This window comes from Bison bison, unplaced genomic scaffold, assembly GCF_000754665.1.
Source record: "Bison bison bison isolate TAMUID 2011002044 unplaced genomic scaffold, Bison_UMD1.0 scf7180017864473, whole genome shotgun sequence".
Taxonomy (NCBI): domain Eukaryota; kingdom Metazoa; phylum Chordata; class Mammalia; order Artiodactyla; family Bovidae; genus Bison; species Bison bison.
Genome location: NW_011495034.1, coordinates 1,743,642 through 1,769,495, shown reverse-complemented (window position 1 = coordinate 1,769,495; position 25,854 = coordinate 1,743,642). Strand labels below are relative to the sequence as shown.

The 25,854-nt window shown below is 35.3% G+C and overlaps 1 protein-coding gene across 2 annotated transcripts in view; it reads left to right on the top strand.

Annotated features, from left to right (window-relative positions):
- The window catches only part of IBTK (inhibitor of Bruton agammaglobulinemia tyrosine kinase), a 94,019-nt gene extending 70,292 nt beyond the window's left edge, over nt 1-23,727 (top strand). For both annotated transcript variants that reach the window (XM_010861727.1, XM_010861726.1), the window contains exons 24-29: nt 413-505; nt 1,045-1,188; nt 11,449-11,598; nt 21,104-21,175; nt 21,571-21,703; nt 22,450-23,727. In XM_010861727.1, coding sequence (XP_010860029.1) covers nt 413-505; nt 1,045-1,188; nt 11,449-11,598; nt 21,104-21,175; nt 21,571-21,703; nt 22,450-22,581 — 724 coding nt within the window. In that variant the 3' untranslated portion in view covers nt 22,582-23,727. The remainder of the gene's footprint in view (nt 1-412; nt 506-1,044; nt 1,189-11,448; nt 11,599-21,103; nt 21,176-21,570; nt 21,704-22,449) is intronic.
- Nucleotides 23,728-25,854: the final 2,127 nt, after the last annotated feature.

Genomic DNA, 25,854 nt, shown 5'->3' with positions numbered 1-25,854 from the left:
TATCATCTGGACCATTTGTGTAAATATTTTGAAATATGCTCTATTGCACAGTTGGAATAAAGATTATGATGTCCTGGTTTATGATGGTTCATGGTCTAAAGATAGTCAGAAAGTAGTTGCAAATTTTTTTGCCTAAGTAAACATACTTGTGGGAACACTTGGAAGCATCTTCTAATCATTAATGTTAGACTTACTTATTAAACATGTATCACTTAACATTTGACTTTAGATACATTTTAATTATTACTTATGTATGTATATATAAAAGTAGCTTTCATTTATGAAGTTGACCACAGCTGACAAAATGGACCTAAACTGTCCTCTCATTAATAATCTTATATATAATTTACAGTTTCAGTAATATTTGGGTAGTAATGAGCGGGTTGTAAAGTAACTTTTATATGTCTTTTAGTCCTGTCAGCCCTCCTGTCATGGATCTCAGAACCATCATGCAAATTGAAGAAAGCAGACAAAAATGTGGAACTACACCAAAGACAAATTTGGGGTTGGTTACAAAATCATAAAAAGGAAAGAACATGTTGTATTATAGTTTTGCCCTAAAGAATTAGAAAGACCTACTGGACCTTTCCTATTATTTTTCTGCATTTGATGTTAAAGTTAGTTCTAAGCTCTTTTCTATTAATAGGTAATTTAACCTCCATAACATTATTTCTTAAGTATGTGCTAAAGATTGAGTTGGGTTGATAGTCCAGCTCTTGTGGAATACAATATTATATGCCAGAAATTGGCCTCTAAAATAATCAGTATAGGCTATTTCTGATACAAGTATGATGCACACTATTACAAGGGCTCATTGTAGCTATTACTTTATCCTTGGTAGTATAAACTGATTTTATGTATATACATATGGTCACTGTTGAAACTTGTGGTCATTTTGATCTACTAATAGTAAAATTTCATCAAATAAACACAAAGCAATATAATTACCTGTATTCTTAAGCAGAAATTTCTAGCAAAATTAGTTTTTATGGAATTAAACTTTCTCAGAAGCAGTAAAACTGATTGGTTTAATTTAATTTCTAGAAAAATGATTTCTCATGGAGTTAAACTTTCTCAGAAGCAACGAAAAATGATTGCATTGACTACCAAAGATAATAATTCAGGAATGAATAACATGGAAACAGCTTTAAGTGCGCCTTCAAAAATCCCCAAGCCAGCGAATGCATGGTATGCTCTAATTTTTATTAAAATAAGCTTTGTACATTAGCTTTTAAGGTGGTTCTTGGCTTTGGGTTTTTTTTTCCCCTCCTGTTTTTTCAAATATTTTGTTTCCCCTTTGCTTTTATGTTATGAATCAGACCTTGGGAAATACTTTATTTTTTTGTTTGTTTTGACAAGTATATCATGATTTTCAAATTTTTTTCATATGTGTAGATAAAATTTCTTCTTGGTATTTTAATGTTTATTGCTAAAGTAATTTGAGAGCATTATTTTTTCATTGTTTTATAAAAATAATATATATCATGGAGAAGTTTGATAAATCTCTTCTAGCACCCTAATTTCTTTGCACATTCCCTGTATGTATCATGTTATTGTAGCTTGTCATTGTCACTTTTAAGCAGGGCTGTTTACTTAACAATATGTTATATAGTTTGCTCCATTAGAATTTAACCATAAATGCAGCATTAATAGGAATCATTTCCAAAGAGTTCAGATGGCAATTTTGAGATATGTAAAATAGATTGTACTTCCTGCTTCCCTTGCATCCTCCTTTTTTGGTAACTAATATCATAATAGACTTAAAAAAAAAAAGTCTATTTTTGGCTGCACTGGTCCTCCTCGGTATGCACGGGCATTCTCTGGTTGTGGCGTGTGGGCTCAGTGGTTGTGGCCTGCAGACTCCAGGGTGTGCAGGCTCAGTAGTTGTGGTACTTGGGCCCCGCTGCTCTGTGGCATGTGGAGTCTTCCTGGACCAGGGATCAAATCTGTGTCCATGGGATTGGTAGGCAGATCCCCAGCCTCCATACCACCAGGAAAGTCTACTAATAGAATATGTGGAAACCATTTTTAGAGGAAAAATACATGGAAATATGAAGGGCAGGAAAAAACCCTGTTGCTGTCCCAAGCATAGAAGAGGGTACTAGAGATTACCCTTGACTGGGGGGAGGGGAGGGGCGTGGGGAGATCCTTTCATTGCTTCTAATGCCACTTTTTTCCTATTTGTAAGAAGAAATATTTTTTCCCAATTAAAATGCAAATTATTTTGAAGAAAGTGGCAATTCATTTTGATTGCCATCAGGAAGACTACATGTCAGAACCACTAGTAAATATAAAACTTGATCACAGAAAAAAAAAGACATGAGAAAACCCAAGTGAAAAAGAAAAGAGTAAAACTTGAGGGAATGGGTTTAATAGAATGTTTCGATTCATTGGTATTTGTTGTGTAGCTTCTACATGCAAGGCATGTTCTAGTTTCTGATAAGGCAATATACAAAAGTGATTTGATCACTGCCTCTGTTAGGTTTATGGAGTAGATGGTAACAATAACCCTGTATACGAGACAGCAAAAGAGACACTGATGTATAGAACAGTCTTTTGGACTCTGTGGGAGAGGGAGAGGGTGGGATGATTTGGGAGAATGGCATTGAAACATGTATAATATCATATATGAAACGAGTCGCCAGTCCAGGTTCGATGCACGATACTGGATGCTTGGGGCTGGTGCACTGGGACGACCCAGAGGGATGGTATGGGGAGGGAGGAGGGAGGAGGGTTCAGGATGGGGAACACAGGTATACCTGTGGTGGATTCATTTTGATATTTGGCAAAACCAATACAATATTGTAAAGTTAAAAAAAAAAATAGAGTTACTGTTTTTCCTAAACAAAAGTATGGAAAGACCAGGAAAAAAAAAACTTCTTAAATTAGTTCTCAAGATACTAAACATATTGCAATTTGAGCCAGTTAACTAAGCACATGTGGAAGCTTTCTGCTGTCGTGTCAGTCATATCTGATTCTGTGACCCCACAGACCAAAGCCCACCAAGCTCCTCTGTCCATGGGATTCTCCAGGCAAGAATCCTGGAGTGGGTTGCCATTCCCTTTCCAGGGGATCTTCCCAACCCAGGGATCAAACCTGTGTCTCTTATGTTTCCTGCATTGGCAGGCGGGTTCTTTACAACTAGTGCCACCTAGGAAGCCTGAGGAAGCTTTGGGCTTAGTAAATACAATTTCAGCCATGCCATAAACCAGTTTCCTTATTAAAAAACAAAAAGTAAATGAACAGAAAGAGGAACAAAACAGTGATCACTCAAGTTGGGAAATCCAACTAATAGACTTAATCCAACTCTTGTTTAGAGCCTATTTCAAACACCAGAGTTCATTCCAACCCCAATAAAGAAATTCTCTTTTGACTGGTTAAGATTCACAACAGAACCATTGTATGATTGTAGTTCCTTTTTTACGCTTTTATTTTTTCCCTGGAATAACTAATAAATAATAATAATTCCCTTACTGGGAAACATCCCAGATTACTTATGACTTTTGTTTTTTATTGGAAACATTTTCATTTAGAACTCTTGAGTTCTCTGGTCTGAACTAGGCCTTTTTCAGGCATGCTTAATACCATGATCTTGAGACTTCTCTTAATTGTCATCCTGGGGATTTCCTTTGCTTCCCTCCAGTGTTTGATCCCCAGTTTCTTAGAGGCTGTGTTTTTTTATTTCTTGGCTTACTCTTTGATTGAGGTAGCACACTCCACATCAAAACCGGTAGTTTTCTGATAAAGAGTGTATAGGATGTACATTTTTGGAGCTCTTATAACTTTGAATTTGTTTTTATTCTCGCCACCCTTGACTGATAGGTGGGAACAGAATTCTGAGTTGGAAATCATTCGTAGAGTTCCTTTTTCTTATTTCTGTTGGGAAGTCTAATGCCATTCCAATTCCTAACTCTTAATATGTTACCAGTTTCTTTCCCCACTTCCCCCTTTTTATCTCTGGTGTTCTTAAATTTCATAGTGAAGTGCCTTGATGTGGGTTGTTTTTTTTTTTTTTGATACATTATACTGGCTACTTGGTGGGCTCTTTTATTACTTGTGAAAAGCTTGTCTAGGAACATCCAAGTCTAGGAACAACTTGTATACTATTTGATACTTTCTTCCTTACTATTTTCTCTAGAAATCATATTAGAAAAAAAAGGAGTAGATTTGTTTTTCTGAGGATGTCTCTTGTAAATGTTGGTCTTTGTTTTTCTGAGGATATCTCTTGTAAATGTTGGTCTAAACAAAGTTGGTAGAATTTAAAGTTTGCTCAGCTTTGAAAAAAGTAGAAAATTAATACAAAATTAGCATTTTAATTTGATTTGATTTACAGATTGTATATATGGAATATATTCATTGCTATAGTGATTTTTTCCAACTACTTCTCAAAGGGACATCTTCATCTCCTGATGAATCATCTAATGTGATTTTTCTTAATTATTAAAGGATGTTTTTATTGTTTTTTATCTTAATAACGGGCTTCCCTGGTAACTCAGCAGTAAAGAATCCACCTCCAATATAGGAGGTGTGGTTTTTGACCCCTGGGCTGGGAAAATCCCCTGGAGGAGGAAATTGCAACCCACTCCAGTATTCTTGCCTGGGAAATTCCAAGAACAGAGGAGCTTGGCGGGCTACATACAGTCCATGGGGTTGTAAAAGAGTCAGACACAACTTAGCAACTAAACAACAACTTCTTAATAATAAGCTTAATGTGCAATTAATTAGCAAATCATAAATTAGCCCTTTAAGTCTACCGGTTGTGGTAGGGAATTTACTTAGTTTGTTCACCCATTCATTCACCTAGTCTGTATGATGACTTCCAGTATGTAACAGTACTCCTGCTGCATGCAGTTAGGTGCGACAGTGTTAAATATGAAAAATAACTGGTTTTTGCATTACAATGAAATTCTAACCAGTTGACTTTTAAATCTGTTGTGAAAACACCAAGTGTATATGGGAGTTGATCACTTTTCATTATCCTTTATTTTACTTGGAGAAATAAAACTACATTTCTTACCAGCCATCTTGAGTGAAAGAATGCACGATCTTTGTGGCCTGGCTGTATGAATGTAACTTCTTCCAAATTCCATTTTGAGCTAACCTATAAACTAAGTTCAGTTGCTTAACTTTTTAGCTAGAAATTTTGCTCATTAAAGCACAATTTTTAGAGCTTCCTTAGTTGAGAAAAAAAATGTTGATTAATTTTTTATGTGGGTACAAATGCTTCTTAAGTTTTTCTGTCTGCTAAAATGGAAAAGAGCCAGAGCCTTTGAGTTAGGAAAGTAAAATTGTGGGAAATCAGACATCAGACACTGTTTCAAATTATGGCATGATCAGTGGAAAGAATAATAGAATTCATTTAAAGAAGTCTGCATAAGACATTTTATAAGTGACCACTATGCATGATTAATAAACATGCAAATATAAGATATCTTGTAAGTAAGCATTGCTACCTACACTTATTCTTAAGGAGATAGTATAAAATAGCTATGAAAGAAAGAATTTTTTTTAGGGTGTACATTATTTATTACATCTAGAAGTTTGCAAATTACCACTAAGGTGAATCTGACGTCTTGTGGTTTTTACACAGATGATGGTGAAGTTTTTGTATTTAGAGACATGAATTACTTACAAAAGACATTCATCAGATTTTTTTGGCAGAGTATTTGCCAGCAGTGTTCCCCGTGACTAATAATACAAAGTACTTTATAGCATAGTTGTGTTGTTTGCCAGTGGAAACTTTCAGGTATGTGTACTTTGGGGAGGAGAAGAGAGTTGGTAAGGAAATGGGGTGTGGTTCTTTGTGTTTAATTTTTTAACGTTCTGCCCATGTATGTCCTTTGAAGAAAATTTTGTGATAAAGTCAAAGTCAGGTAAGTTCCTTTTGAAGAAATATCTTTAACGTGAATGCCTTGGTAGGTCATATTTCTGATAAATCTGTAAAGAAAATCTCTTTCTTATGATTAAAGGACTTTGCATAGGGTGAATGATTTTCTGTGAACATAGTAGTACAGTAATTAAGCCTGGTAATCAGGAGTCAGCCTTGCCTGAACTTTAAAATGTGGATCTGTTGCCTAGCAGTGTGAATTCAGATTAAGTCTTTAATCTGACTTTCCAGTCTTTCTCTGTCAGAACAATTTTTTTTTTAATTTTATTTTATTTTTAAACTTTACATAATTGTATTAGTTTTGCCAAATATCAAAATGAATCCATCACAGGTATACATGTGCTCCCCATCCTGAACCCTCCTCCCTCCCCATACCATCCCTCTGGGTCATCCCAGTGCACTAGCCCCAAGCATCCAGTATCGTGCATTGAACCTGGACTGGCATCTCGTTTCATACATGATATTTTACATGTTTCAATGCCATTGTCCCAAATCTTCCCACCCTCTCCCTCTCCCACAGAGTCCATAAGATCAGAACAATTTTTTAATCTTTCTCTGTTTTCTTGTTCATAAATAGACTAAAAACAGGACCTATTTCACAGGGGTATTGTGAAGAGTAAACAGAGTTAATGAAACACATTTAGAACAGCACCTTAAGCATTATATAAGTATTAACCATTAGTGTATAAATAAAATGTAATTTTATATTTGTAATATTTTCACATGATTGATTTCTTTAGCATGTATTGAGTTATTGGTGAGTTTTTTCCTTAGAAAAACCTTATGTGAGGCAGTCCTATTTAATTATTGAGCAGATAGAAATTTGATAGGTTTCAGCTGATTTTGTTATGAATAGATGCTTATTAGCTCATACCAACAAAACTAAGTGTGAATCATCATTTTCCTTCCATCTTTGGCACTTTATAAGGAGTATTATTTTGATTCTTATTGAAGCCGGTGATAGACTAGATGGCCAAGCATGAGTTTTGTGATCATTAAGAACTGGGTTTGGATCCCAGTTCTGCTTATCTCTGGTGATTTGAGGGTCATTCAAATGCCTCAGCTTTGGTTGTGCTCTTTTAAATTTAGGTTGTGATGAAAATACTTAAAGGATTATTGTTGTAAAGATTAAATGAAATGATGCATATAAAAGTGTTTTGGTGGTTAGGCCAGAATCAGATATATATTATTTATTCACATAAGAACGTTTCATGCAAAGATGGGCATAATAAAGGACAGATAATGGTATGGGCCTAAGAGAAGCAGAAGATATAAGAAGAGGTGGTAAGAATACACAGAGGAACTATAGAAAAAAGATCTTCATGACCCAGATAACCACGATGCTGTGATCACTCACCAAGAGCCAGACATCCTGGAATGTGAAGTCAAGTGGGCCTTAGGAAGCATCGCTATGAACAAAGCTAGTGGAGGTGATGGAATTCCAGTTCAGCTATTTCAAATCCTAAAAGATGATGCTGTGAAAGTGCTGCACTCAATATGCCAGCAAATTTGGAAATTTCAGCAGTGGCTACAGTACTGGAAAAGTTCAGTTTTCATTCCAATCCCAAAGAAAGGCAATGCCAAAGAATGTTCAAACTACCACATAATTGCAGTCATTTCACATGCTAGCAAAGTAATGGTCAAAATTCTTCAAGCCAGGCTTCAAAAGTACGTGAACCATGAACTTCCAGATGTTCAAGATGGATTTAGAAAAGGCAGAGGAACCAGATACCAAATTGCCAACATCCGTTGGATCATTGAAAAAGCAAGAGAGTTCCAGAAAAACATCTACTTCTGCTTTATTGACCATGCCAAAGCCTTTGTGTAGATCACGACAAACTGGAAAATTCTGAAAGAGATGGAAATACCAGACCACCTTACCCACCTCCTGAGAAATCTGTATGCAGGTCAAGAAGCAACAGTTAGAACCGGACATGGAACAACAGACTGGTTCCAGATTGGGAAAGGAGTATGTCAAGGCTGTATATTGTCACCCTGTTTATTTAACTTATATGCAGAGTACATCATGCGAAATGCCAGGCTAGATGAAGCACAAGCTGTAATCAAGATTGCCGGGAGAAATGTCAATAACCTCAGATACGCAGATGACACCACCCTTATGGCAGAAAGTGAAGAGGAATGGAAGAGCCTCTTGAAAGTGAAAGAGGAGAGTGAAAAAGCTGGCTTAAAACTCAACATTCAGAAAACTAAAATCATGGCATCTGGTCCCATCACTTCATGGGGAAACAGTGGAAACAGAGACTTTATTTTCTTGGGCTCCAAAATCACTGTAGATGGTGACTACAGCCATGAAATTAAAAGATGCTTGCTCCTTGGAAAAAAAGCTATGACCAACCTAGACAGCATATTAAAAAGCAGAGACATTACTTTGCCGACTAAGATCTGTCTAGTCAGAGCTATGTTTTTTCCAGTGGTCATGTATGGATGTGAGAGTGAGAGTTCATAAAGAAAGCTGAGTGCTGAAGAATTGATGCTTTTGAAGTGTGGTGTTGGAGAAGACTCTTGAGTCCCTTGGACTGCAAGGAGATCCAGCCAGTTCATCCTAAAGGAAATCAGTCTTGAATATTTATTGGAAAGACTGATGCTGAAGCTGAAACTCCAGTACTTTGGCCACCTGATTCAAAGAACTGACTCATTTGAAAATACCCTGATGCTGGGAAGGATTGAAGGCAGGAGGAGAAGGGGATGACAGAGGATGAGATGGTTGGATGATATCACTGACTCAATAAATATGAGTTTGAGTAAGCTCCGGGAGTTGGTGATGGACAGGGAAGCCTGGTGTGCTACAGTCCATGGGGTCGCAAAGAGTTGGACATGCCTGAGCGACTAAACTGAATCCCTGAATTCAGATAAGATAATAGATTTTAGAAGGCTTTGCTGATCTTTTATGGGGAACCCCAAATAGTTTATGAATTTAGTCTGGTGTGGATTTTATGGTTTCTTCAAAGTATGAATTTAGTTTTGGGAGGAATTAACTGGTTAGCATTTGTATTCACTTTGTTTTCTGAGGAAATAAAATAGATGAAATTAATATCCGACTCAAATTTTTTATATTGTTATTTATAATATTGACTTAAGGATTTCTGAAAATGATGTTCAGGATTAATAGCAAAAAAGTTACATTTCTGGATTAATTTTTCTAAATCAGACTTTAGGAAGGAAGGATATTATGCCTGTTAATTGACTATATTTCTTCATATCAGAATTTGTGTTCTCATTGTCTTGTTTTCTTTAAGCAAATTTTGTTAAATGCTGTGAAAACTGTGGATAGTAACATACTTACATAGCATTTCTGTGTATCAGGTACTGTTAAATATTTTACCATAAATTAACATTCAATCCACATAGCAACCTTTATAAGGAGGGAGATGGTAGTAGTATCTCCATGTCTTTGACTAAGGTTACAAACATTTTTTGTTTTGATGTAGATGTTTTCTTAGTTTAGCTTTTGTGATTAAGTGTCTCTTTGTATGTGGGTAAGGTACAGGGCAAGGTTTTTGTTTATTTCCCCATGCAGATATCTAGTTGTTCCAGCAGAACTTATTGAAAAGATCGTCGTTGCTGTATTTTATTACTTGGCAGTTTTGGTGGAACTCAGTTGACCATGTATGTGTGGGTCTAGTTCTGGACTCTACTCAGTTCCATGTGACTTACATACACGTGTTTATGCCCATATAGACTGACTTGTTGATGATAACTTTTTATAAATATTAAAATCAGATAGTGCAGTTTCTCTGATTTTGTTCTTTTTATTCAGAATTATTTTTTTCTATTTTTAATTTTGACCACATTTATATAAATCTTAGATTTGGCTTGTCCAAAGAAAAAAAGTTCTTTGTCAGATGTATGTTTTACAGATATTTTTTATTTTCTTAATGATATCTTCTAATGAGCAGAAGTTTTTGATTTGGTTAAGTCTAATTTATCATTCCTTGATTTGATGGTTATTGCTGCTTATGTCCAAAGAAACCTTTGCTTGCCACCAAGTTACAAAGATAATCTGTTTTCTTTTGGGGCATTTAGCTTTTATGTTAAGTCTGTAATTCAATTTTCTTCCAGGACATTTAGCTTTTACATTAGGTCTGTAATTCATCTTGAAATAATTTGGGGGGTATGGTGTGAAATAAAGGTCTTTTTATTTTCTTCTATAAAAAAACACTTTTCCCACTTGTTTGCTTTGGCAATTCCATTATTGAAAGTAAAGTAACTATCACATGGGGTCTGTTACTGAGTTCTCTAATCTGTTCCATTGATCTGTTAATAATTATGTCAATACCACACTGTCTTGATTACAGTAACTTGTTTTATCTTCTTCCAGTTTTGTATTTCTTTTTTAAGACAGCATTGGCTAATCTAGGTTTTTGTATTCTCATATAAATTTTAGAATCAATTTGTTAGTTTCTACAATAAAAAGCTGGTGGGATTAATTCAGTTTTTTAGATGCAGGTCTATACAAACTTTCTATTTTATTTTTTGTTATCTTTGATAAGGTATGTCCATTTCTTATAAATTGTCAAATTTATTTGCATAGTTATTTATAATATTTCTTTATTGTCCTTTGAAATTGTTATCTTGTATTATCTATTGCTTTGTAACCAATTGCCTTAAACAGTAGCTTAAAACAACCAGTGTTTATGGTCCTTTGGGTCAGGAATCCATTATGGCTTAGCTTGGTTAATGCTTTTTTTATTGTAATTAAGTGGGGGGGCCCCCCCCCCCCCATCACATTAAAGATGTCTCTCTTTTGACTTTCATTTCTGGTAAATAACCAGGTGTTTTCATACTGTGTTGGATTTCTGCAGCTGCTTTTAAGATTTCTTTTTTGATCTCTGGTTTTTAGCAGTTTGCCCACTGTGTGTATAAGTATGTTCTTTTTTACGTTTTTCTTCTTTGGGGTTGGCTAAAATTCTTGAGTCTGTCACATTATGGATTTCACCAGATTTGGAGATGGCCAAATTAAATATTAAATATCCAAATATTCTTTGGATATTTTTATCTGCCCTATCTCCTTTTTTTCTGGGTGTCCAATTACATTTAATATTACCGTAAGTCACCATGGCTGATTTAAATCAATAAAACTTTTTTAATCAGAAGAAAAGATTGAAAACATTTATCTTCAAGTTTAGACTTTTCCAGGCTTGCTGTTTCACCCCTCCAGTGAATTTTGTTGTTGAATATTAAAGTCTTTGAATTTCTGTTTTCTTCTTTTTCATAGACACTTTTCCTCTGCTGAGCTTACTTATTTATTCTAACCATATTTTTTGTTGTTATCTGAAGCATAGTTATAATGCTGTTTTTAAAAGCATTGCTAATTTCAATATCTGGGCTATCACCCATGTTTATCTCCATTGATTATTTTTTCTTATCACAGTTTTGATTAGTCTGTAATTGACAGCAAAAAGCCAACATCACATTGAAAACTGTAATTATATTGCTAAAATTTTTGGTATGTATTCACTTCATTGTCCCCTCACCACTTCCAGCAACAGCCTTTTAAGAAAAATGAGTATTTTTCCATGATCTTTGTTGTCTTTCTACAGGGCATCTTCTCAACATTCAGTTTCATCCAAGTCATTCCGGGATTTCTTAGTAGAAGAAAAGAAATCTGTTACTGGCCAGAGATCAGGAGATCATGTCAAAAAAGTTTGTTTTAAAGGGATTGAAAATTCCCAGTCTCCAAAAGTTGTAAGGTAATAAACATTTTCCTACCTTTAAATGTTCTTATAGTGGTTCTATGTTCTAAAATAATCTTTAAAAATTTATAAGGCAGGTTTTATACATTCTTTTTACATTCAAAATTAACATGTTTATTTTTAAGATATATTTGGATAGTTGGCTTAAACAATATATATATTTAAAGTATATAATTTGAAGTTTGGCATATATATACCTTTGTGAAACCAGCATCACCAGTTCTTCAGGTCGCTGACTATTAACCACCATTCACAGAAGTTTCTCCATGCCCCTTTACAGTCCTTCCCCATCCTGTCTTGCAGCTCTAATCTGAATTCTGTCATTACGGATTAACTTTTATATTCTGTTGTTTTATTATATCAGTGGAATCATTCAGCACACGCTTTTAAAAAAATCTCTTTCACTTAGCATACATTTTGAGATGCATCCAAGGTTTTTTGAGCCTGTTTAGGTATTTCCATCTTTTTCTGTAGCTGTTTGTGATACTGGTTGTCAAAGTCCAATGTATTTTGAAAAGATGTTTCATATTATAAACGCCTACATGAAAACCTAGATTAAAAGTGGTATTTTTAAAAAGTTTCCCCACCATGATTAAATTCTCTTTTAATTATTGTTCAAAAGAGAATAAACATTCTTGGGGCATTAGATAGGACAATGTTGGTAGGAAAAACTGTTTCAAGTAGGTTGACTAAATGGAGTTTTCTTTTTTCCCTTATTTCTGCTAATATGACATCTCCTATATATTATACTCCCTAGAATGTTTTAGACAAAATAAAAATGTAATTAAAAATATTAGTTGTGACCAGATTAATAATTTTGTTTTTCATAATGATTAAGCAGTTTTTCACTGTCAGATTCCCCTCCCACCCCAATTCCTTTTTAAAAATCAGATCTTTCATCCAATTATAACATATCAAACAGGTAATATAAACTTCCCTGACCCGAGCGAAGAGGGGTCTAGAACCATACTACTTTACTGTCACCTTACCTGTCCTGTGAGCAGCTCCTGAGGAATGTCAGAGTCTTCTAACAACACTGGAAAGTGCAGGTTTAGATGAACTGTTTAAACATAGTTTTGTTGTTTTTGTAACTGGCTTTCTTGTTACAGATATGTATATTTATGACTGTAGTTTTTGAGCCTTTTACTTATAGTACAGAAAATCAGATTAGAAAGGATCTAAAGAAGTCATGATCTGTCTCTAACTTTTCAAATACTTTTGGCAGTGTAATGTTATTTTAAAACAAAAATCTTAAATCGAACTCTAATGTGTAAAACAGAGCACCTTTTTATATAATGTTTACCTATGATTAAGGGAGAATATTAAAGCTATTGTGATAGGCTTATAAATACAAATTGGGTGCAGTGTAAGATGTCTTAATATTAACAAATATTAGCTGATGTGTATCAGACATTATAGTAGATACTGCAGTTACAATGGTGAACAAAATTAACATAGCCCCTGCTCATACAGAAGAGACCAACCTTACACAAAAGTGACAACACATTATGAAGAGGAAGTTTTTCAGCCTCGATATTCAATTTATGTCTCATATTTTAATTGTATAGTATTTATTTTCACTGTTGTCCGGTTCCTAAATCATGTCTGACTCTTGCGACCCCATGGCCTGTATGTAGTCTGCCAGGGAAGAATACTGGAGTGGATTGCCACGCTCTCCTCCAGAGGGTCTTCCCGACCCACGGATTGAACCCACATCTCCTGCATTGGCAGCCGGATTCTTTACCACTGAACCACCAGGGAAGCCCATTTATTTCAATTAGGATCTTCTAATAAGTCATTATGGGCTTCCCTGGTGGCTCAGCAGTAAAGAATCTGCCTGCTAATGCAGGAGACATGAGAGACACGGGTTCGATTTATACCTGTACTTGTATCTTAACCCAGTTCCACTAATGAAGGCTTAAATTATTAACTGTCTTTCTTTTTCTTATGGATCAATGTTTTCCTTTTAAGTAGATTCTTCCCATTTGGTTTTGAATATGCACAGGTGTCTCACATGTGGAGTGGCGGGGGGTGGGGGGTGGCGAGGGAAGTCAAATCCCTCACTCAGCCTCCTCACTTTCTTCTAGAATTGTCCTGTTGTTCCCAATTCCCTGCTTCCTTCACAGCCAGATTTCTCAAAGGAGCTGTCATCGCCCACTTTTTATTCTGGCTTCCAGTCCCACAACTAAACTGAAACAGTTCAGGATAAATTCAGAAGTAGCCTCCATATTGCCAACACCATGGGTTTTTTATATGACTCATCATACTTGAAGTTCACTTATAGGTTATCTTTTCATTTCACTTATGTTCTGTGTTGTTTCATGAGTTTCACTGTTCAATTATCAGCTATACATGAAAGACTGAAATTGCCTGTCCACATCTGGCATCTGAGCTTCAGACTTAGGTCTCCATCTGCCTTGTTTGATATTGCCATCCTATTTGAATGTTCAGAAATACCTTAAACTTTTATGTCCCAAACCAAATTGAACATTTTCCTCATAGCCTTCTCATAAAAGCAAAAATACAGCCAAAACACAAACCCAGCCTATTCTTGATTTCCTCAGTAAATGTCATTCACAAGTTTTACATGACCATCGTCCTCAGCTATATCCAGTCTGTCAGGACATGCCAGTTATATCTCTTTAGTATTATATCCATTTGTGTATTAAACTATCTCCACTGCCACTACCCTTATTTAGACTACTTTAATCTTTTACCTGGGCTGTCTGAGTAAGCCTGCTAACAAGTCTTGCCATAGCCATTTATCCTTCTCTATAGCATATTTGGCTAGTGTTTGTGTATTTTTAAATGCAAATCTTACCTTGCAGGATAAAAGCTAGAATTCTTATATGGCCTTCAAGGCTTGATACAGTCTAGCTCCTGTCAACCTCTTTAGCTTTTAACATGATCTCTGTATTTTAGCCTTGACCTTGTAGTTTCTCAAATGCCAGTTACTTCTTCCCACTTAACTGCCTTTTGACTTGTTGACTTGCTTCTTGCAGTCTCTGTTCAGTCAAATTCTTTGAAGAAGCCTGACTTCTTTTACTGGGTCAGTTTCCTGTTATATGCCTTCATGGCTCTTGTCGCTTATCACATTTACCACAGTTTGAGTAGTACCCCCTTGTCTGTGGTTTTCTTTACATGGTTTTGGTTACCTGCTGTGAGCTATAGTGTGAAAATATTAAATGGAAAATTTCAGAAGTAAACAATGTTTTCAGTTTTAAATTCTGCACTGTTCTGAGTAGTGTGACGACATCTCTCCCCATCCTGACCGTTTCCGCTGATCCATTTTACCTGGACAGGAACCGTCCCTTTGTCCAGTGTACCCTGCCCGCCAGCCATTCAGTAGCCGTCTCAGGTATCAGATTAGTTGTTGGGGTTTCAGGATGCTTATGTCCAAGGAATCTTTATTTTACTTAATACCAGCCCCAAAGCACAGGAGTAGTGATGTTGACAATTCAAATATGCCAAAGAGAAGCCATTTAAATGAAAGCTTCAAGTGGGGGGGTGGGAAAGTGGAAAGTTCTCAACCTAATAAGGAGAGGGGGAAAAAATAATTGTATCTTTAGGGTGCTAAGATTATGTTATAAATGAGTCTTCTACCCATGAAATTATAAAGAAGCAAAAACTCATGCTAGTTTTGCTATCATACTTTAGAACATAGAAGTAAAAGGCATTATGTTCCTGTAAGATATTTTGAAAGAGCCATAGACCACATTCACATAACTTCTATTACACTATATTGTTATATAATTGTTCTCTTATGGTTGTAAGTTTCTTACTGTGCCTAATTCAGAAATTAAACTTTACCATAGGTATGTATGTATAGGGAAAAAACATAGTGTGCACAGGCTCAGTACCATCCGCAGTTTCAGGCATCCACTCTAGGGGACTAGGAATGTATTCCTGTGGATAACATGAGAACTGTTGTAAACTTACTGTTGGGGTGATTCTTTGTTTACTGTTTTTGAATCGTTGTTTAGTCGCTAATTCGTGTCTGACTCTTTTGTGACCCCATGGATTGTAGCCCACCAGGCTCCTGTGTCCATGGGATTTCCCAGGCAAGAATATTGGAGTGGGTTGCCATTTCCTTCTCTAGGGGATCTTCCTGACCCAGGGATCAAACTGTCTCTTATGTCTCCTGTATTGGCAGGCAGATTCTTTACCACTGAGCCACCAGGGAAGCCCAGTGTTTTCAAATACTAGTCTTTTAATGTCTGTGTTCAGCTGTATGTTTAGTGGGAGCAAGGAAGATTGACCTTTGCTTATCACTGATTAGAATGTTTCCTAGTGTGTAGTAGGTGTTCAGTGAGCATCTGGTGAATGAGGGCAAGAATAAATGAAACAAAATTGCTCTTATTTCAAGTAGCATTTGTTTTTAATGTAATGAGCTGTATTGTTTGCCTTGGATGTATAAATGTCAAGGTGTGAATATTAAGATTGTTTTGTAACATTTTTACATTTTAAGTATTGAATGTATTTTTTAAATTTTCTAATTTTCTCTATCTTTTAAAATATTAAGGATGTGTGGTTTCATAGTTGATCGCTAGGGTGTGCTATAACACCAGGCTATTAATTGTGAAAAGTGGTTTGTGATGTTATAGTGCTTTAGACATTTTAGTTACAGGAGTGTATGATATAGTATCTTGCTATCCATAGCTTGGGTGTTTGGCAAGTGGAAGTTAATGTTTTAAATAGTTTTTTGTCTTCTGGTCACTGAGAAAGAAAACAGCTTTGATTTCATTTTTAATTTCATCATAGAAAATATGTTACTATAAGAGAGCGGTATTTAAGGAAATGATAAAATATAATAAAGTAGAATATTTATTAATTCAACAGATTATGGGACACTTGATATACATATTCTGCTGGCATCTCTGGGTGTATATATAAAAGTATAATACACAGACCCTGGGTGTATATATAAAAGTATAATACACAGACCCAGCCTGAAATATGTTTGAAATCTGGTTGGTGAATCTAAATACGCATACATGGAAGTTAACTGACAGAACAAAAATACAGTGTAATATAACAGTGTTAAAGAAGTCACACAGCAGTATATGACTATGTGCTGTATGAGTGGTTCAGAGAAGGGAAAACGACCATGGGCTAGAGCTGTCCAGAAAAACTTCATTGAAGAGGAAAAGTTTGAGCATTAGTTCATAAACACTTTTCCTATTCAATCTCAAATATTTTGATCATTATATTTATGGCTATATATTTAAATGATTATTTATATTAACGTAACATAATGATCAAATGGCCATATATTTATGGGATTTTTAAGAGAGGAGAAAGGGCAGTATAAACAGAGGAAATAGTGGGAATTAGAGCAAGAAGCCAGGAATACTTTAGGGACTCAGTGGCAGGGATGCAGGGCTCATCTCAGGACGTTCCACAAAAAATACATTCTTGTCTTCATTCTTGTCTTAATTGTAGAAAATGTGATCATTCCTCAGCCCCAGGCTAGGGAGCTAATAAAAGAATGGCAAAGTTACTTACTGACGTGAAAAGAGAGGTTTATGCACTTTGTGTTTGTTTATTGTTACTTCCGTGTTCTTTTTCATTTTAATGTGTTTTCCTGCATTTTCCTTTCACTTATAAATACCCCCTTACGTGCTTCTAGGCAGAAAATATGATCTTGCATTTCTAATTAGTAAGGAACACTACATGTGAGATAAAATTATATCAGCTCTAATTTTATATAAAATCTCTGTAATTGCAATAATACAAAATTATTTTTAATAATTGTCAACCATGTGAGCAAAAAGTAAGTTTTTCTCTTAAAGTCTAAATTTGGCAAGATTAATGTTCTTCACTTTGAACAAAAATCTTTGAAAGGTTTTAGCCAGCCCTTTTATGTTGCTTTTATTTCCAGAAGGCTAAATTTTATAAGATTATCTGTTGGGATGTCTGTTTCTATGCTGCAAATACCTGAGGCTTAATAATGCTGTTATTTATTATTGGAAAGCTTATACTCATTTTGTATTTGTTTAGTCATAGCTCTATTTAGCAGTTTTACTTCATTCTAAGATGAAATTTTGATAAAGATGTTTGAGTAAATTTATAATTAATGATGTTATCCATTGGAAAATCATTAATGAAAACAATTCTAACATCGTACGAAACAGATATGAGTTGGGTATAATTCTTACAGCAGTCCACTGTGAACCTTTCTGAAATGAGAACAGTAATGCCTATCATATGGATTTGTTACAAGGATTATATCAGGTAATTCATGATAGTACTTTATAAATTATATAATGTTAAGTAAGTTCTGATTGCTTGGCTTTAACAAGACCTATACAAGATACTTTAGTCCTTATATTCAGTTCTGTTTGCAGAGAGAAAAGGTGATATTTGAACCAATCCTTGAAGAATTAGAAGATCCTTGTAATGGACTGTGCTACAGTGTATGGAAAATACTTTGTATTTTGAGTGAAAAAAGCCTGGATTTGAGTTCTGTCTTTACCATTTACCCAGCTTGCTAATCAGTCAAATTATTGAATATTCTTTGAGTATTTTTAATAGTTTCCTAATCAATATAATAGGAACAATAGGTGCGTTCTTCAGAGTATTAGAAAGATTAAATGAGATAATGTGTACGAAAATAGACTCAGTAAATTTTTTTGCCCACACACACATCAGGTTTAAACATTTTAATTCTTAGTGCATTTGTACTCTGACCCTTCTGTTTCATTTTAACTTTATTTCCCTCTTAATCTCTTAACCCAGTCATTCAGTTCATTGAAGAGACCAACCTACCTTTACTTAAGCCAACAGTCTTGAAGTGTTCCCGGTATTTGTATGACCAAGCCCCTTCTCGGTGCCACTCTCCTCAGCTTTAACGTCATTTCCTCAGTGAAGCCAGTAGTGTATATACCCTTTTCCATATTATGTAATTTCTCCTGTGAATTCATAGTACTTGGTACATATTGATGTAAATATCAATTATCTACTCTCAGATTTCTTTATCATTATTTAAATACCTTTAAAAAAATCTTTTGCCAGAGTGAAGAGAACTAGGTTTTAACCTGATTTTCAGTACGGTAGTCTGATATATACCCAATAAATGTGCATAAATGAATCAGAAAGTCAGTATTTTAGGCCCCATTTATTCTTGCTCTATTTGACTTTCTGTTGTAAAGCCCATCTAGACCTACATTTGATTATTGTTGAAAGAGGGCAATCGATTAATCTAAGTAATTTCTATGTATCTTTCTAAGCATAAAATTCCACAACTAGGGCTCTCTCATCGTTTCTTCGTTCATTTTTCTCCTTACAGGAATGCTTCTCACCTCCCTCATTCTATACCCTTTTTATTGTCTTCTCTGTGAGGCCTTCTCAGATGACCAAATCTATTTGGTTGTTTAGTCTTTACAGTCAGTAGATCTTTAAGTTTGTTTTCTTAAATTCTTTTCTGTTATGTCATTTTACATCTTGGTTCCTCATCTAGTTTGTGAGTTCTTAGTGTGTTTTAAATTTCTGTTCTATCAGCCACATGTGAATCAGTGAAGTTAGAACACACCCTCTCACCATATACAAAAATACACAAAAATAAACTCAAAATGACTTAAAGACTTGAACATAAGACATTATACCATAAAACTCCTAGAAGAGAACTTAGGCAAGACATTCTCTGACATAAACATACCAAGGTTTTCTTAGGTCAGTCTCCCAAAGCAGTAGAAATAAAAACAAAAATAAACCTTGTGCACAGCAAAGAAAACCATAAACAAAATGAAAAGATCACCTATGAAATGGGAGAAAATATTTGCAAACTATGTAACTGACAAGGGCTTAATTTCCAAAATATATAAAAAACTCATAAAACTCAACAAGATAAAAATGGGCAAGATATACAGATGGCCAGTAGGCACACAAAAGGATGCTCAATACTGCTAATTATTAGAGAAATACAAATAAAAACTGTAATGAGGTGCCACATCATACCAGCCAGAATGGCCTTCATTAAAAAGTCTACAAATAACAAATGCTGGAGAGGGTGTGGAATAAAGGAAATCCTCCTACACTTTTGGTGGGAATATAAATTGGTGTGGCCACTGTATTGAGATTGCTCAGCAAACTGAAAGTAGAATTACCACAGCAATCCCACTCCTGGCACATATCTGAACAAAACTGTAATTCAAAAAAATACATGCCACCCCTCTGCTCCTAGCAGCACTCTGCACAATAGCCGAGACATGGAAGCAACCTAAATGTCCATCTACAGAGGAAAGGGTAAAGAAGATGAGGTACGTAGATGCAACCGAATTCTACTCACCATAAAAAAGAAGGAAATAATACCATTTGCGGTAACATGGATGGACCTAGAGATTATCATAAAGTAAATCAGACAGAGGAGAAATACCATGGTATCACTTACAGTGGAATCTAAACTATTACAGAAACGAACCTATCCATGAAATAGAAACAGACTCTCAGACAGAAGACAACAAACTTGTGGTTCCCAAGGAGAAAGGGGATGGGGGAAGGATGGTGTGGGAAGTTGGGGTTAGCAAATGTAAGCTATCACATATGAAATGGATAAACAAGGGCCTGCTGTATAGCACAGAAAACTATTCAGTGTCCTCTGAAAAACCATAATGGAAACAGTGTTTTTAAAGAATGGAATGTATAGATACGTATAACTGAGTCAGTTTGCTGAACAGCAGTAAGCAGTAATTAACATTGAATGTCATCTGTACTTGAATAAAACAAATTTCTGTCGTATCTATAATCTCTGGGGTATCAAAGCATTTTCTGTATTTTTGTTGCTCACAGTATTTATACTATTATAGTCACACAAAATTTGGCTACTGACTATCGTGTTTTTATATGTTTTGAAACTTCGTGCTAATCTGTCACTTTTGTTCATAAAATGTTATTAATGTAAAACATTCTTCATAGAGTTGTCTATTTTCTAATGTTTGGTTTTTTATAATAAATTGGCTATATGAATGTTATTAGAAAGAAACAGACCTTTTTTGGGGAGTGTAGTTGATTTAGTGTTGTGTTAGTTCAGGTATACAGCAAAGTGAATCAGTTGTACATACACCCACTCTTTTAGATTCCTTTCCCATATAGGTCATTACAAAGTATTGAGTAAAGCTCCTTGTGCTGCACAGTAAGTCCTTCTTGGTTATCTCTTTTATATACAGTAGTGTAGATATCAATCCTGATCTCCCAGTTTGTCCCTCACCCACCCCATTTCCCCCCTGCTAACCATAAAGTTTGTTTTCTACATCTGCGACTCTGTTTCTGAAGAACAGACCTCATATCTTGTAAGATCTTCCCCCATGGTATTTTATACACATAATTTTATAGTTATCTAGAGATTTTTGTTGTTTTATTTACAATTTCAAAGGTAAATCTGACTTCATAAATTAATTAGTCTCGAGTCAGAGCCTTGCAATTCCTCCCCTGTATTTCTATTAATAAGCAGTTTTACTCATGTTACTAAACGCTTTAATCTCCAGTTTTGGCATTTGTTTTGCAGATGTTCTGCTCATGGTTCCCCAGGACGAGAAGGCAACCACATTTCAGATGTACCACTTCCGGACAGTCCCAAGTAAGGTTAATTGATCAGCTTTGGGACCTCAAAGCTAGACTTGGTTTGGCACTGGGAGAGAACACTAAGAATTGAGAATAGTATCAAATAGAAATGTATCATCTGAATACTCTCTGCTCTACAGTTTGAGTCATCTTTCAGTTATATTGCTTTGCTCTATTCCACTTTTTGGTGTCTCCAAACCTTACAGCACTGATTCAAATAAAATATCAGTTCTCCTTGTTTCTCTTTCTCACCTTGTCATTCTGTTAAGTTTAAATGCAGAAGCTTCCAGGTCCCCTTATGTTATAGGTCACAAGGAGACAATGCGACGCTGGTAAAGAGTATTTCAGGGGAGATTTTATGTGCAAAAATTTGGCAAGCTGACTGAAAGCTAATTATTCCTGTTCTTTCAGTCCCTGGCTGTCTTCTTCACTGACCGCTCCTTCCGTGGTAGCACCAGTCACTTTTGCATCTATCGTAGAAGAAGAGCTACAGCAGGAAGCAGCTCTTATCAGAAGCCGAGAGAAACCCTTGGCTTTGATTCAGGTAAGTAACGTACCTTTTTGGGTTTAATTCAGGGTAAGATAACCTTTTTGGGTTTAATTCAGGGTAAGAACTAGTTACTGTATTTCATTCTTAGGTCTTAAGAAAATTGTTTGCTTTGCAGAGGTGCATGTATTTAGCACATTAAAATGTAAATGCAATGTAAAACAAAACTGAAGCATTCAGCAAATATTAATTGAAGGTATTCAGGATAATAAATTTAGAATAAAATTATGTAAAGCTAATATTTTTAGCACTGGTGATGCTTTGGACTGTTTTAGTTTTTGAAAGTGACTGGTAGAGAAGTGGCCTTACCTAGCTCTCCACCTGGCTTCTGTATCAGTCAGAGTTCATAGGTTGTAAGCCACAGACACCCAGCCAGGCTAACTTAAGGAGAACAGAACTTATTCGAGAGACACTAAGATTCCATAGACTTAGCTGAAAACCAGAGAGCCAGGCTTAGGAAACAAAGACTCGTGGTTGTCCTGAAGAGCTCAAAGAGCTAGACAACCCGTACAATAACAGGAAGTATCTCACGGGGTGAGAGACTGCAGTGAATGGATTCCATCAGCTATCTTCAGTTTCTTTTTCCTTCTGCTCAAGATTAAAGTCAAGGAAAGATGGGTATCTGATTATTCTAGCTCAGGCGTCAGCCCTTCTCCTTGCAGGATACCTATTGTGCTGTATTGCAGGCATAGAAAGTGGTAATTCAAAGAGTAAAGCAAGTTTTCTTCCCTTCCTCCTTTCAGATTGAGGAGCGTGCAATACAGGATTTGTTGGTTTTCTATGAAGCATTTGGAAACCCTGATGAGTTTGTCATTGTTGAAAGGACACCACAGGGACCACTGGCAGTACCTATGTGGAATAAGCATGGCTGCTAGTTCACCGTGGAGTTGAGATACAAGTTTCATAAATCGTGATTGTTACAAGTAAATGCTGTGGAAAAAGAGTTCATACAAATTTGGTAACCGATCATTCTGGATAGGATATGAAAGGATATAATTTCTTTACTGAATTTTAAGTATATAATGTTTGTATGATTAAAAAAGAAATTCTTCAGAATTGTGATTTTAGTAACTTTTATGTAAAAATGTGTGAGGAAAAACTTATTAGCTTAAGTTTAAGTAGAACTATTTCTTCTGAATAGTCTTAAAAGGAAAACATGAGTGATTGAAGTGTAAAATGTAAGAGTGATGGATTAAAAATAATTAAAAATTCATTTGGGATGAATAATTTAGAAGAGTTTTGCCAAATACCTTTTTTTTTTTTAGTGTGACATTGATGAGCTTCAAGTAGGAGCATCAGCCATTACTTCTGATCTGTTAATGGTCAAAATTTTGTGTTTGCTATAGTAGTTTTATGTCTCCATTCTTGTGTCTTTTTTCATCAGGCTTTGGGTGTTAGCCTGATTTTTAAAGCTTGAGCTTTTTGAATGCCATATTATTTCAGTTTGAACAGAACATTCTCCATTTTACATTAATCTGTGGAGTACTGTAGAAAGGAAATAAAACTATTCTGAGCAGCTTAGTCTAAGATAAAATTAGGAGTCATTGTGGGGATTGTTTTTGATAGGGAGAGGAGACCTTATAAAAAGCCTAATTGTGAAAGAATCAGTTCCTAAAGGTGTTAAAATTTTCTAAAATAAATGCTTAATTATACATACAAGAATTGAATAGTGTGGAAAAAGTTTGGTTTATAGTTACCTTTGCACTGTTACATAATCAGATTTTCTGAGCCTGGATTATATGAACAGACAGAAACATTGTTTTCTTTACAGTATGCTGTTTGGGTTGTTTTTGAGTGGTTAAAATTTTAAAACAACAAATGTTAAATCTGCTCCGGCGCCTAGACAAATTGCAAAGGTTAATGTTTCTGGGAAATAATAAGCCTCGGGGAACATACAGGCAAATCACTGTTGTAATTAGATTGATGAAATATGGCTGAAATTAACAACACTTGAGCTTTTTGGCTCTGCCCAAAGCAGCAAACTTTTAAGCAAATGTGCAATAAAAAATAATCTTGATCCATTTCACTGTTGATGTGTGTTTGATATCTTGTACTCTACTGACATCTATTATAGGAGGAATTACCAGTGATTCTTCCTAATATCATGTATTGTAGCCACTAATTGAAAGGGCAGTTTTCCTGAAATGCATCTGTGAAAAGTTTTATATTATATACGTTTGAGTAAATTGAGAAAAAACAACTTTTGTAATGTGTTATTGATGTTGCTGTAAAGAGATTTTCTGAAGTAATTTTACTGCATTTGAACCTCTGATTCTTCCATGCATTGTGGCATCTTTAAAGATTGCATAAAGCGATGATTTTCCTGGTGTGCTCCATGCTGCCTGGGAAGCACCCTAAGAGCCTTTAGTGGATGGGATGTGAAGGAGGGTCAGGGGCTGACCAAGTCTGTGGAGTTTTAGGTCTTTACCAACCTCGCTGAGGGTAATTGCACTTTATGACCTGTTTTATATAGTTGCTGCTGCTGCTGCTAAGTCGCTTCAGTCGTGTGTGCGACTCTGTGCGTCCCCAGTGATGGCAGCCCACCAGGCTCTCCCAACCCTGGGATTCTCCAGGCAAGAACACTGGAGTGGGTTGCCATTTCCTTCTCCATTTCTATAGTAGAGTAGTATATAAAACTTCATTTGGCGGGAGTGGAAAGAGTTCTTTTGCTATTGAAATGAAAGGTAAGCACTGCTATAAACTGATTCGTAAATGATTGCATGAAAGCAACCTGATACATTGTGACCAAAAAGCCAAGGGAAGTCACGGGTTTTTTCCCCTAACATTATTCAGCCTACAATAATTAATTCATCTTTAATCTTATTAATTGGAGAAAGTCTTAAAACTCCAGAAGTGGGCAAGTTAAGGGATGGGTGGGATGAAGAGGTTTTTAAGATTGATGACAACACTTGTAGAACTCCTTAGCCTGGAAAGTTGTTGACTGGATGGAGAATTGCTGGGGATAGAAGTGTCAAAGCAGTATATGCTTAAAATTTGCAAAATCAAGAAGTCTACGAGTTAGATAAAGTCATATTTTTGGACAAAATACTAGGAGTTAGGACTTACTGTAAAGAGGAGCAACAGTAGATACAGTCAATTGAGAAAGGTATTGCTACTTAATAGCTAATATCTGGGTTTGTTCTATAACTCTTCTGGAAGCTGGGGTATATGTTTTAGTTCATGAGAAGGGGGTTGATAGCCGATTCATATAATTTTAGATTTGAAGAAGCCTAATAGATCAACCCTATATATCTTTTTATTGTATAAATTAAAGAGTGTGAACTCCAGAGAAAATGAGTAATGAGAATTCTATCTTTTCAGTCTGGTCCGCTTACAGCTACAGCAGACTGCCTCTTTCTAATTGTCTATAGTAATTTAGCCAAGACTAAGAAAATATTAAAAGACACTTAGTAAAAATAATCTGGAAGCTTCCAGAATTATCAGTTTAAGAGCTATTTTCAGAAGCTACCACAACCTTCCACCAAGGAACTGGGGACAAGTGATCCAAGATATTCATGGTAATGTTTATGTGTATCTTTTGCTTGAAAATGACCATCAAACTATATCTTAGACCTTATACTTAGTTCATTTTCTTACATGTTGTTACTTGGCAAAGCTGAATTTGTTTCACCTTTCCCAAACTTTCTGATCTTTTTTATTTCCTTCTCTTAATCTGTCATCCTCCTAAGTCATAAACTTCTAAATTCTTTGTCTCTTTTACCATTTTGCCCCTACATTTACTGTCCAACTCCTATCAGTTCTGTCTCTGCAAATCTTTTATCTAATATTTTTCACTTCATTCTTACCAGTACTGCTCTGTTGTATGTCCTTAAATCTCCCTGAAAGTTCTGAAACTTTTTGGTGTTAGGATCCCTTTATAATGATTAAAACTTTTGAGGACCCCAAACAACTTTCACTTACATTGATTACATATCTATCATGTATAATGTATTGCAAGTTACAACAGACTGTAAAATTTTAATTCATTAAAAAATCATAAACCAACACATGCGAACATAAATAACATTTCTAATGAAAATGTAACTGTTTTACAAAAACAAAATTACACGAGTGAACTTGTTTTATATTTTCATATATAAAAATATGTAACTCAGTATTTCAGGTTTAGGTCTTTACCACCTGGTTTA